This window comes from Zea mays, chromosome 1 (assembly GCF_902167145.1).
Source record: "Zea mays cultivar B73 chromosome 1, Zm-B73-REFERENCE-NAM-5.0, whole genome shotgun sequence".
NCBI lineage: Eukaryota > Viridiplantae > Streptophyta > Magnoliopsida > Poales > Poaceae > Zea > Zea mays.
In genome coordinates, this window is record NC_050096.1 from 267,653,961 (window position 1) to 267,667,253 (window position 13,293).

At 49.1% G+C, this 13,293-nt stretch overlaps 1 protein-coding gene across 10 annotated transcripts in view; it reads right to left on the minus strand.

The window, feature by feature from the left end:
* LOC103643820 (5'-AMP-activated protein kinase-related) overlaps positions 1-13,056 on the minus strand; it is a 16,476-nt gene extending 3,420 nt beyond the window's left edge. For 4 of the 10 annotated variants that reach the window (XR_004855568.1, XM_035964354.1, XM_023301357.2 and 1 more), the window contains exons 1-7: positions 12,131-13,051; positions 11,986-12,045; positions 11,776-11,897; positions 6,047-6,238; positions 5,738-5,970; positions 5,088-5,233; positions 4,855-5,002 (exon numbers count right to left, since the gene is read on the minus strand). Coding sequence is in view for 9 of the 10 variants with exons in the window: in XM_035964354.1 (XP_035820247.1) it covers positions 4,855-5,002; positions 5,088-5,233; positions 5,738-5,970; positions 6,047-6,238; positions 11,776-11,897; positions 11,986-12,045; positions 12,131-12,678 (1,449 nt within the window). In the remaining variant the exon portion in view is untranslated. Of the gene's footprint in view, positions 1-4,271; positions 4,478-4,854; positions 5,003-5,087; positions 5,234-5,737; positions 5,971-6,046; positions 6,239-11,775; positions 11,898-11,985; positions 12,058-12,130 lie in introns of those variants that run through there. The other 6 variants (XM_023301356.2, XM_035964355.1, XM_035964356.1 and 3 more) reach the window with 5 other exon arrangements.
* Between the last annotated feature and the right edge of the window lie 237 nt (positions 13,057-13,293).

A 13,293-nucleotide genomic window follows, 5' to 3' on the forward strand; every position in this document is an offset into this window, starting at 1 on the left:
CCATGCCACCATCACCATTGCCAATTCCGTCATACGTCCTGCCACTACCACAACCCCCGCAATACACGATGGCAACAATCTCAACCACGGCCGCACAACCCAACCCTAGCCCCAGCGGGGTTTTTATGGCGGGGTCGATGGAACTTTAATTTATAGGGAGCCAACCAATGACTGTGGCAGCCCTGCCATCCAGCATTACCAGGGCATCGCCCCAGACCCAGCATTCGCCATGACTCAGCCTCGTTTCTACAAACTAGAGTTCCCCACCTACGATGGCACGACAGATCCCCTTCCACTGGATAAATCAGTGCGGGCAGTTGTTCCGTGGTCAGCGGACGCGGACCTCGGATTGAACGTGACTGGCCTCCTACCACCCTTGAGCAGAACGAAGTAATGCCCGCATGGGAATGCTTCCGGGAACTGTGCACCCTCCGCTTCGGGCCAACCGTGCGGGGTACATGTCTCTTTGAGTTGGCACGCCTTCCGTTCACCTTCACGGTACAGGACTACGCCGACCGCTTCAACGTTGTACTGTGCGACACCCACAATTTCTCAGCGGCATAGAAGGCAGAGTTGTTCGTCGGTGGCCTTCCAGATTGATGTCGAGCTTCGGGAGCCACGAGACCTACAGACTGCGATGTACTTGGCACGGGCTTTCGAAACACGCGCAAACGCCGGCATCACCAACCCGCAGCGTCAAGCCTTCCCCACGCCAAGGCCCGACGCCGTTCCATTGTCTGCCTCTGACCCCCGCGGCACAAGCGAGTGCGCAGGCACCAACACATCAAGCCGGCGCAGGCGGTCTGGACGGTGCTGCGACCACCCGAACTGTAACAAAAATGGACCCGGGCCATTTGGCTAAAGAGATTTTGATGTTTGATGATCAACATAACCTGTGGACTAATATGTTTGCTAGTGTTTATGTTTATAGTTCACAGGATACGAAGAGGATTGGACTAAGGCACTAAGGATGCAACACCTTCAAAAGAAGACATAAAAGAAGCATAGAAGTCCAAGACTCAAGAATAAAAGAAGCCCAAGGAAACAACGAAGAAATCCATGAAGTGGCCAGTCAGCCAGCGCACTGGTGGGACACCGGTCAGTCTGCGTAGAGAGGCCCACAACGGACGCTCTCGGGCTGTAGCACCGGACAGTCTGGGCAACGGTCGGATCCAATGGTCGACTGCTACAGATCTCAACGGTCGGTTGACGTGGCAAGACACCGGACAGTGAACAGTGCATGTCCGGTGTTCACTGGACTGTCCGGTGCGTCCATCGACAGAAAGATGTTGCTTCTGTCCAACGACTATAATTGTGGGGGAGGCTATAAATACCCCCCAACCGGCCATTTCAAGGTGTGGGAGCCCAAACAACATACCAAGGCATATTGTAGACATTTCCAAGTGCTCAAACACCCAAGTGCTTAATAGAATCACTCGGTGATTAGCATAGGTGCTTTGCGAAGTGCTTAGGTTAGTTAGACCGTATTAGCTGAGTGAGTGAGTTTAGAAAAACCACACAACCCCTCGGCTCTTGCGCGAGTTGTTGTAATTGTATCGAGTGGGACGAGAGTCTTGCGAGACCGTGACAACGTGTTTGTGTCACGGCCGCCACCGTATACTGGATGGAACGAGGCCCGTGGCGTTTCGACCGGAAGCACGATAGTGGAGACAACGGGGAGCGTCCGAGAGGAGCCGGAAGCGGAGCAACACTTGCGTGTGGAGAAGGCCCGCGACTCTTTACGGAGTTACTCGACTGTGGTGCTTGGCCCTCGCGTGAGCTTCCCTTTGCGTAGGAAGCAATCTTGATGAAACTATGCACAAGATTGATCGGACAAAAATCCTTGACATGGGAAGCACCCTCCAGTTTTTGAGGCAGAGTAATATAGGTTGAATTTAACAAACCCATGCTCCTAAACTTTCGGGCCCAAACACAACATAAAGCTTCCAACAGGTCTGTTTTGATGATGGGCTAGTAAGCTTTATAGAACCTGCAAGTGTGCCATCATGACCCAAGGATTTGTTGGATGGGAGGTGTTTGATAGTTTCCAACAATTCTTTTGAAAAAGGAGCATCAAGAGCACTGAGATCATAAAAAAGAATCCCAAGAGCATCTAGGTCCACCGTAACATGTCTGCCTTCAGCAGAACTAATTATCCCATGATAAAAGTCGAAAAAAGCAACAGTCTTGTCCTCCTGAGAAGTCAGGGGACGTCCCTCCTCATCATTAACAACCGTTATGAAAATATTCCTCTTTCTAAAACTTGCTTGGGCATGAACAAGGAAGTATTAGCATCTCCATCTTTAAGCCATGTGATTCTTGATCTCAAACGGGCAATAGTCCGCGAGAGAGAAGATAGGGCTAAGAAATGTTTCTTGAGAGAATTCCTAAGCTAAACTTCAGCAGTGGATAAACCACGATTATCTTGGGCCATCTCCAACCTCATTGAACCCAACATTATTATACCCACCTACTGACCACTAAGAAGTTTGAAAAATCCAGCACAATGCATACAAAGATCTATGGTCCTACTGACAAGCGTTCTTGCCCACAAACAATTTAGCTGCTAATCAGTAGTAATAAACATCAAAATTATTTTTTGTTCTAGAATGTAATCAAGACATTGCACTATGCGCTATCATGAATCTAACAATGTGTTAGCACACAATTCAAAGCAGATATACAAATAATGATATCCACATAGTTAGAATTTTCGTTCGAGAAAAAACATAGTTAGAATTTTCCCCTCTAAAAATGTAAATATAAGTTCTTTTGGACATCAACAATCTATTAAGTGGAACTTTGAGTAGTAATTTCTATGAAAAATGTCTTTTCAAAAAAAAAATCTATGAAAATGTCATTGAAAATACATATTATGTACTTTTTCAAGATGAATGTACGAACATCAATCCTACGTTGTCAATCTACCTAGCGCCTCACATATTAATTGTTGGAAATAATCTTGTGTGTCTCGGTGTATGCTAGTGTCTAGGTTCATAGCGTTTACTTAGCTAGATTCAACTGTGAGTGTTGGAATATGAGTGAATTGTCCACCTCTTTCAATTAGCTTAAGCTTTTGGATTAAAGTGGTTGGTGCATGCAACTTAATATGGTATCAAATCCAAAGGTCTTGAGTTCGAATCCTGATTTGCGTAATTAAATAAAATAATTGTTGCTCGCTCATATTCCTAACTCTTCGAAGCGAAAGGAAAAACCCCCACTTTTTGGAGGCCACGGAGAATCGAAAATGGCGATAAGATTCTTCACGAACATGAAATGCAGCAGGGGAACCCCCAAGAATTGCTTGAAGAGCTAAACTAACTGAATGCTCAAAGGGTTTAAGGTCCCGTTTGTTTCCTTTTATTTTGAGGAATTGGAATCCTACTAATGGAATATACTATTTTTTTAGAATGTGACATTCCACCACTTTTCAAAGTTATCATATAAACCTATCCCAAATTCATGGGGTGAGAGATGGAAATTGATTCTATAAATTTACATGCTATTTTTCCGATGCACAACTTATAGCACATTCTTCTACTTGCTTCGCTATAACATAAATGTAGTATATAACTATCTCCCTTATATGATTTAGGATAATGTACAAATATATTACATATATAAATATATAAACTTAATTAGTTTGGTCTAAATTATAATTATTAAAATGGAATTCAATTCCAACGAAACAAACGGGGCCTAAAAGTAAATCTTTGAAAGACCGCAATCAAAAGAAACGAGCCATCAACGCAAGCAGAAGGATGATGCACTGAAGAAGCAAACCTGCGGAGCACTTCCTTTTGAAATTCCAAACCAGGGGATGGGTCTAAGTCATGAGCTCGAAGAAGCGGACGATCATCCGGATCCATCGCCAAGAGAAGCAGGGGAGGAGGAAGAAGGAAAAGGATGAAAGAGGAAAGGCGAGAAGAGAAGGAGAAGCTTGAAAGGAGAAGCAGATCATAGGAAACCTCCATTGGCCAAGTGCCAAAGGAGAGCCGGAGCAAGGGCGAGAAGGATGACGGAGGTGGAGACGAGAGAGGCGGAGAGGAGCGGACGGTGAGGAGAGAGGGGACGCGGGAGCCCATTTGATTTGTTATATTAGAAGGCCATGTTGCTGTTCTTCTACAACATATCATAGGGTACAGGTGCATCTATGGAACATAAGTGTAGTATAGCTGAACTTAGGTTTCTGATATCCAGTTACCCACATCGAAGTCACTGTTATTGCCTTTATCATCGTCCAATCCTCATAAGACAGCATAAATAATAACTGAAATCAAATATTATATCTACTACTCTTTTCTGTAAAAAATGATAAAATCTCCAGATGTTTAAAATCTCTCTACCAGTCTAAAGGGATAGATATCCAAATCTAGCGACCTACCCCTGTCGAAATCTGGCTACACCTGCTCCCAGATCATTAGATCAACCACCATTTGCCAGTCTGGCCCCATTCATCCTTGTGCCTACAATGTTTCTGCATTCATATACTCAGGGGTTATCATTTTCTGTTTTCTTTTAGTAGTTGACATATGGTATAATGTGATTGATGTGTGGACACACCAGCCATACAAGTTTCCATTTAGCAGTTTTTTTTACAACTGATCTTGTCTGAGCTTGTTTGTGATGCATTGGCAACATATTAATCACACGTCACACAATGTCCTAGGCTCCTAGCAGTATATTGCATTCCCAACATTCACAAAGCCAATACCAGAAGCTATATGGTTTGCATCGTATCTTTAACAACACCTAAATTTATTAGAATAAACTTAATAGAATACTAAGGACGACAACAACAACAACAAAGAGTAATTTTTCAGTTTTACAATACAGATTGGAGTAGGCACTTACTTGACTTGTCCAGCCATCAAAGGACCCAACCACTAAAACATCTGAAGCAGGGTTGGCCCACATAATACAGACAGTACGGAGCTCACTCAGTGCCTTCTCAACTTTATCAAGCCTCCTTTGTTTATCTTCAATTATTTTGTTCCTTTCACTGATGATGTGATAGATATTTAATAGAGTAAGTACGAGAAAATGAGATGAAATACGAAGCATGGACGATTAATGTGAAAGCATACATTATCTCAAGAGCCATCTTCCCTTCTAACACAGCTATTTTAGCCCGGATTGATCTTAACTCCTCCTGAGCTTGCATTACCTTTGTCTCCTCAAATTCCCAATCATCAGAGATGTCATCCAACACAGTTGCTCCATTACTATTTGACTGAAAAGGTAAAAAATAACAAATTAAGAAAGCCTGCTTGTTTAGAGAGAGAAATATAATTCCATTATTAAGATCAAGATGAGAAACATATCGGAGATATAACTTAGACAGCTGCTATATAACCATTTGAGTGGAAAAGGAAACAAGATATTTAGAGTGGCAGTTAGAAAGTGCAATGCCTTTAGAAACATCAACAATTTCCCGAGGTCATTACTGATAGACTATTTGCTTATTATGCCATGTTGTGCTTCCAAAAACTTTGAAACATCAACTGATTTGGAGCTACCTACAGACAAAAAAAATCAATAGTGCACATAGTACACAATGCTTCCAATGCTCTCTGTTTGTGTGTGCGTTGGGGGTCAGGTTTATTGATGTACAGAAAATAAAACAAAACATATCAGGTCAGTTCAACCATGTCAAGTAAAGGGCTAGCAACTGTAGAACAGGTAAAGGAAAGTGAATGCAATAAAAAAATTGAACAGGAATAAGTCTCTTACACACCAAATCTGATAAAACTTTGTCAAATCTTGATCTTAATGTCTTGAGAGCAGCAGAAAGGTCCAATTCCAGAATTTGAAGCCGTGAATGTATCTCATCTCTTCCAGTGCCAACACCATCGCTAGAAAAATCGCTTACAGCCACACCATTAGATGACCTGTGAATGTCATTTTGCACGGATGCAATGTCATCATGTCGGGATACTTTTCTTCTTTCAATAGGTAAGACCTCAGCAGCTGCAGAAATTAAATGTGTCAACAGCAAACAATTATGTAACAAATATAGAATAAACATGCGAAGCAGACATGTAACCTTCAAAATGAGATAAATCGCCCTTGCCAAGGGTCCATGTTTGCCATGCATCATCGTTCGAACCCTGAAAGGTGCTGTTGCCCTCTATTGTTCCATTTTGAGAATGAGATCCATGGACACTTCCATTCTCAGGAGCCCTTGGAATATGCCTGCCACCAGCCGCTGTATGGCTAGGAGCGCCACTGTTGCCCGCTAAAGAGTACATATGCAACATAGTTGCATCATTTTAGTTAAATATACAAAAATGAGATGCAATGATCAAAGATGAGGACAGAAAAAAAGAGTGCTAGCAAAGCTAAATCTTGTTTGTAGTTCATAGCCCACTTGAGGGAAAGGCTAAAGATAACTGCTGTGAACCTTCTGCTGATGCAAATAAAAAAGAACAGAACGAAATAACTCAGTGGTGCTTTTGCTATTGGTCAAAATTTCAATAACAACGTGAATGGCTGTGAACAGTTAAAATGAACATCAGTGATGCGATGGATCACAGAATAACCATAAATTGCTGCCACTATTCAATTTTCACTTGGCTGACAAAAAGGTTATATTTGCTGTGTAGCCTTAAATGGACAGCAGCCAGACCATCGTGACATATTTAATTACACGTGTAAAAAGATAATTTGTAGAAAATTGTCCACTAGAGACAATATTAGGAAACTCCCGCAGAGAACCGTCCAAACAGTAAATTCCTGCCCTTCATGATGCTCACTGAATTCCCTGGAACTTCTTCCCTCGCTTTCTTATTTTTGTGAAGCAAGGATTATAGCACTAAAAGAAGCTATCCACAACAACTATCACAATGTGGTTTATGCAACAATGAGCTCCTTGATACACAAAAACAACTGAACTGTTGTAACCAAAACTATGTCATAGAAGAATGCTTCCATTATGCTCTGTTGACGCTTTTTCGGAGCGCCAATCACTCAAGAAGAACCGGCGGCGGTGCCCTCTGCACAGGGGCGGACGGTCCGCGCGCAGGGGCCGGACGGTCCGCGGCCTGGTGCGAGGCGGCGGCGCTCTCTGGTCAGACGCGGACGGTCCGCGGCACAGGGCCGGACAGTCCGCGACCTGGTGCAGGAGCTCGGGTTCCCTGCCTGACGGCCGGACGGTCCGCGCCCTAGGGCCGGACGGTCCGCGCGTGCGCAGGGGCGGCGGTAGATCGCCGACGGCGCCTGGATCTCACTCCCGGGAGGGACCCCGTCGGGGAGGAGAGATCCTAAGAGTTGTCTAGGCTCGGGCAGGCCGACCTAGACTCCTCTAATCGACGTAGAGTCGAGGAGAGGCGGAGAATTTGGGGATTGGAATACTAAACTAGGGCTAAACTAGAACTAGACTAGAACTACTCCTAATGCATAAGGTAAAAACGAGTAATAGACTTGATTTGTTCGATTGTTGGGGGTTTTAATCGGCCGTAGCCCTTCATCTATATAAAGGGGGAGGTCTGGATCCGCTTCCAACTGATTTCCGAGTTAATCCCGCGGTTTTAGGTAACAAATCCCGCGAGAAACTAGGAACCCTAACTGACTCTGCGCACGCGCGGACCGTCCGCGCCACCACCGCGGACGGTCCGGACCGCGAACCGTCCGGCCTCCGGGCCGGACCGTCCGCACGGTCATTTTGGGTTCGAACATATGCCCCCCTGCCTTTTGGTGAAGGTTGACGAACCAAAAGCATATGAACTAAACCTGATGTAAGTCACCGGCTTTTCGATATGGAGATTATTCAATAAAGCACCAATATAAAGGCCGTTTCGGATTGTATCTTTCTCGGCCATGACCATTTGATCAATGGATCAAAAGGAATAGAATGGAGGTGCCCCCCAGTCTGGATAGACGAAGGGATTATACATGTACCATGGATTCATCATCGTGCCATTCCATGTTTGAACAAGATAATATACCGACGATGAGTAAATAGGTGGAAAGTACCCTGGTCTCATAGAATGAATAGGCGATGCTTGTTGTGTCGCCTTTTGGGCCGTTTTGTTTAACCGTTTTGTTTTAGCAGGTGGCCAGGGTTTCTTTGTTGACCGATCACGTGGAACAGTCTTTTTGCTAGCATTTTTGGAGAGCAACTGATCAAAAGTAGGATCGGCTTTGATCAGCCGATTATATGTGCTTTGACCTTGCGTCTTTTTTCTTGCTTTATGTAGAGGTTGACGCCTTTGGTCATAGGGGGACTGTCCGGCTGAGTTAGCCGGACCGTTTGTCTGAGCACCGGATCGTCCGCACGTAGGTGCCGGACCATCTACGATGTTCGGGCTAGGCTGATGTGTTTGGTTCATTAACTGTGCCTGCCCCCCAGTGTCTTCGGATTTTTTAGCCTTCTCGTCCGAAGCCTTTCGAGCAATCTCCTTTTGTGATATATCTGACATGCGGGGATCGCCAATGACGATACCCTTGCCTTTGCCTTTATCGGCCATTTCGGGCCGAACCAAGACCTTTTTGCATGTGAGTTCTATTGTATTAACAGGAAAGGGTTGTGTGTCTACTTGCATCTCCTGAAAAGCCAATCGACCCTCATTTATGGCCGATTGTATCTGTCGACGAAAAACATTACAATCATTGGTGGCATGAGAAAAGGAATTATGCCACTTACAATAAGCACGCCTCTTTAATTCATCAGGAGGAGGAATAGTATGAGTTAATTTAATGTTGCCGTTTTTCAGTAACTCGTCAAATATTTTATCGCATTTGGCAACATTAAACGTAAACTTAACTTCTTCTTGTCGATTCTTTCGAATCGACTGTAAAGCAGAACATGGTGAAGGTTTAGCCTGCCCAGGCCAAACCAGTTCGGCGGTGTATACATCCGTGGATTCATCGTCCGAGTTATCGTATCCCACTAGATGCATCTTATGGCTAGCCGATTTTGATGTTTCCTTACTTCGGCTTTCACATGTCATAGCCCGCTGGTGCAAGTGCACTAGCGAAAAGAATTGAGTGCCATCTAATTTTTCTTTTAAGTAGGGTCGCAACCCATTGAAAGCTAGCCCTGTTAGTTGTTTTTCCGCGACATGAATCTGAAAGCATCGGTTTCTAGTGTCCCGGAATCTCCGGATATAGTCATTAACCGATTCTTCAGGCCCCTGTCGGACTGAAGCTAAGTCAGCCAATTCTAACTCATGTTCTCCTGAGAAGAAGTGCTCATGAAATTTCTGCTCTAATTCTTCCCAAGAGTTAATAGAATTTGGTGGCAAAGCAGCGTACCATGCAAATGCAGTATCAGTAAGGGACAGCGAGAATAAACGAACGCGGTAGGCTTCCCCATCAGCCAATTCTCCCAAGTGTGCTATGAATTGGCTTATATGTTCGTGTGTGCTTTTCCCACTTTCACCAGAAAACTTAGAGAAGTCTGGTATTCTAGTTCCCTGTGGGTATGGTACGGTGTCGAATCGGTGGCTATAAGGCTTCCGATACGATTGCCCTGTACCTGACACACTAACACCGAGTTTGTCCCTGAACATCCCGGCTACCTCGTCTCTGACCCTCTCTGCCATGTCTGGCGACCATCCATTGAGTTTGTGGGTGGAGATTTCAGGTTGCCTGACATTACTCTGTCGGCTTTCCTCCCAGGTATGTTTGAGGTGTGTGTTAGGTGTCCTATTAATGTCACCAGCTCCTGCCCTATACCCCTCAGGCTCTCTTATGGCCGAATAGTATTCAGCCCTATGTCCATGAGGTGGTATGGCATGATTATAATGTGTTGCTGGTGGGGCACCATAATGTTGCTGCGATGAATGTGGGAACTGTGCGTATTGCGCAGCTCTCGGCTCTGCGTATGCATATCCGGACGGTCCGGCGTAAGAGGCCGAATGGTCCGCGACCTGGCCAAATGGTCTGAAGGTATATCCAGATTGTCCAGCCGTATATGGTGCTACGTGGGTAGTCTCGTACCCAGACCGTCTGTCGTAAAGAACTGGACGGTCCGCGATCGGGCCGAATGGTCCAGAGCTGTACCCGGATGGATCGGCCATATATGGCGTGACTTGGGCAGTCTGCGCATGGACCCGTGTAGAGTCGGATGGTCCAGCGTAATACGTCGGCCGGTTCATGCCATATCCGGACGGTCCGGCGTAAGAAGGCGGACGGTCCGCAACATATCCGGACGGTCCGGCATGATGCACCGGACGGTCCGTGATGGGGCCGAAGTGTTCAGGGTTGTATCCTGATGGTCCGGCCATGTACGGTGCGACCTGAGTGTTTTGTGTGCGGGCCTGCATTTGGTCGGACGGTCCGACGAAATACGCCGGACGGTCCGCGGTATAACCGGACTGTCTGAGATGATGTTCGGACGGTCCGGCCGCGTCCAGTACTTGCCGCGTGCCTAGTGGTTGTGGCTGTGATGGTGGCGCGAAAGCGTGCATCGGCATACCATATGATGGCTGGGTCAAGGGTGACCCATTTATAGCCGATGTGTTTGACGCGGGTGGCACTGTATTAGACTCTCGCGATGGAAAGTTAGGAGCAGCTGATTTCTCGTATGCACGTAAATGCATTTTAATAGATTCATCTACATATTGCTTTAACTGATCTCCTCGTTGATCCATGAAAGTCGTAAGAGATAGATCTGGAGTACTTACAGCGGGACCCTGAAGTGGAGGTAGGAGAGATTCCATATCGATCTCCCCTTGACGGACGATCTTCTGGTGGCGATCTACCGTGAAGTGTGACAAGTACTTGTCCGCCGCCTCCTTGCGCCGTTCGGAGAGTTTATGCAGCAGTTCCGCCTCTTCCTTGTCGCGTTGTTCGTTCCATTGCCGCATCACCTCCTTCTCATCGCGCATTACGAGGTCTTCAAAGGGCATTTGGTCATCAGCCGGGAGCGCCTCCATGGCCGGCTTGATGATGTTGGTGGTGGAGATCTTGGTGTGATCCTTAGAACCGGCCATCTATGGGCCGATTTTTAGCAGGTCTAGACACCTATTCCCCAGCGGAGTCGCCAAAAGTATGTTGACGCTTTTTCGGAGCGCCAATCACTCAAGAAGAACCGGCGGCGGTGCCCTCTGCACAGGGGCGGACGGTCCGCGCGCAGGGGCCGGACGGTCCGCGGCCTGGTGCGAGGCGGCGGCGCTCTCTGGTCAGACGCGGACGGTCCGCGGCACAGGGCCGGACAGTCCGCGACCTGGTGCAGGAGCTCGGGTTCCCTGCCTGACGGCCGGACGGTCCGCGCCCTAGGGCCGGACGGTCCGCGCGTGCGCAGGGGCGGCGGTAGATCGCCGACGGCGCCTGGATCTCGCTCCCGGGAGGGACCCCGTCGGGGAGGAGAGATCCTAAGAGTTGTCTAGGCTCGGGCAGGCCGACCTAGACTCCTCTAATCGACGTAGAGTCGAGGAGAGGCGGAGAATTTGGGGATTGGAATACTAAACTAGGGCTAAACTAGAACTAGACTAGAACTACTCCTAATGCATAAGGTAAAAACGAGTAATAGACTTGATTTGTTCGATTGTTGGGGGTTTTAATCGGCCGTAGCCCTTCATCTATATAAAGGGGGAGGTCTGGATCCGCTTTCAACTGATTTCCGAGTTAATCCCGCGGTTTTAGGTAACAAATCCCGCGAGAAACTAGGAACCCTAACTGACTCTGCGCACGCGCGGACCGTCCGCGCCACCACCGCGGACGGTCCGGACCGCGAACCGTCCGGCCTCCGGGCCGGACCGTCCGCACGGTCATTTTGGGTTCGAACATGCTCCCGAAGAACTCATACTCTGAGAATTTAAACTCGCATACCATCATCGTCACTTTGGCCCTGTGTGTCGTGGGTACTAGTCCGTGGAGGTGGCCGCGCTCGCTCTCTATCCTTCTGCAGCCTGGTGAGCATCCCCTCGATTCCTGCGTTGAGCCGGACCTCGCTGCAACAACCGTGAATAACATGATTAACCAGCAGAACACCACGTCACCAAGGGATTTAATCAGCTTTGAGCTTCACCAGGCACCCACCTGGCCTCCTCTGTTCCCGACTCCCGCCCAGATGGTGAGGCATCCTCTTCGTCGTCCTCCCTGCAACGCAAACTGCGAGGCATCACGCGAGGACATGGAAGGACACAGTGGAGCACAGAGCAATCCTAGATTCCTAGTCACCCACCACTCGGAGTCCTCCACCGAGACGGGCGCTAGATCACCACGGTAATACACGCCCGTCTCAGGCGGGTAGTCAGGGTGGCCCCCGCCTGATGAGCACGGTGCAGCCGTCGTCGCGGGGCCCTCCGCGGCGGTGGAGGACCAGCCTAGGGAGAGCCAGCCCCCGCTGGACGCGACGGCGGCCGCGAGGTCGGAGCGGCCGGCCGCGACGAGCTCCTCGCGGGTGGGGAAGGCTCCCGGCTTGGCGGAGCGGCACATGAAGTCGTAGATCGCCGCCTCCAGCTCCTCCTGACTCCGAGCGCCGGGCGTGGCGGCATTTGCGCGGCGCGGAGGCGGCTGCGGCTGGGAGGATGGGCGCGGCGCAGGCGTCGGTGTCTGGCTCGGGGTGTCGCGTCGGCGGCGGCGGTATGGCTCCCTGGAGTGCGGGGACGACGAGGAGGAGGAGGAGGAGGACACGGCGGGCAGGAAGCAGCGGTGGCGGGAGAGGCGAGGTGGCGCGGGTAGGATCAAGGCTGGGATTGGGAGGAGCAGCGAGGGGACGAGTGGGGGCATCGCGGTCGCATCTCTCTCTCTCGGCGCTCCCGCTCGACGACAAGGAGAACTGGAGAGAAGCGCAGACGCAGAGGCGAGAGCGCGACGGGAGGGACCGAGGCCGAGGGAGAGGAAGAAGAGGAGGAGGAGAGGGCGTACAGCCGGTGGCGAGCCAATGTCAATCCCCCGCGCTCTGCGCCTCGTGCGAATCGAATGGCGACAAGCGACTCGCAAGTCGCAAAGCCAACGCGCGCTCCCCCACGCCCAGCCGTCGCCCGTCAGGCGTCAGGCGCGCTGTGCCTCCGCGCCCGTACCGACCGTGCCTGCCTGCGCTGGTTACAGCTACAGCCCGCAGGCGGCAGCCTCCCGCGCGCGAAGCTGTACTCGCCGTCTCGCTCGCGCACGGCACGGCGCACCCGCGCGCGTCGCATATGGGAGAGCGGTTTGCTGTCGTGCGGACTGCATGAGTTCCATCAGTTTCCGCCGCGGAACTTTACGCCTCGGCTCGAGCGTTTTCGTGGCTACCATACCAACAAGCCTACGAGAGACCAGAGTACAGTACCAGGGATGGATCACGCGGGCCCTCGATCCGGAAACGATGTGATCCGTTTTGGCTGACCCGCCGCGGCGACGGCG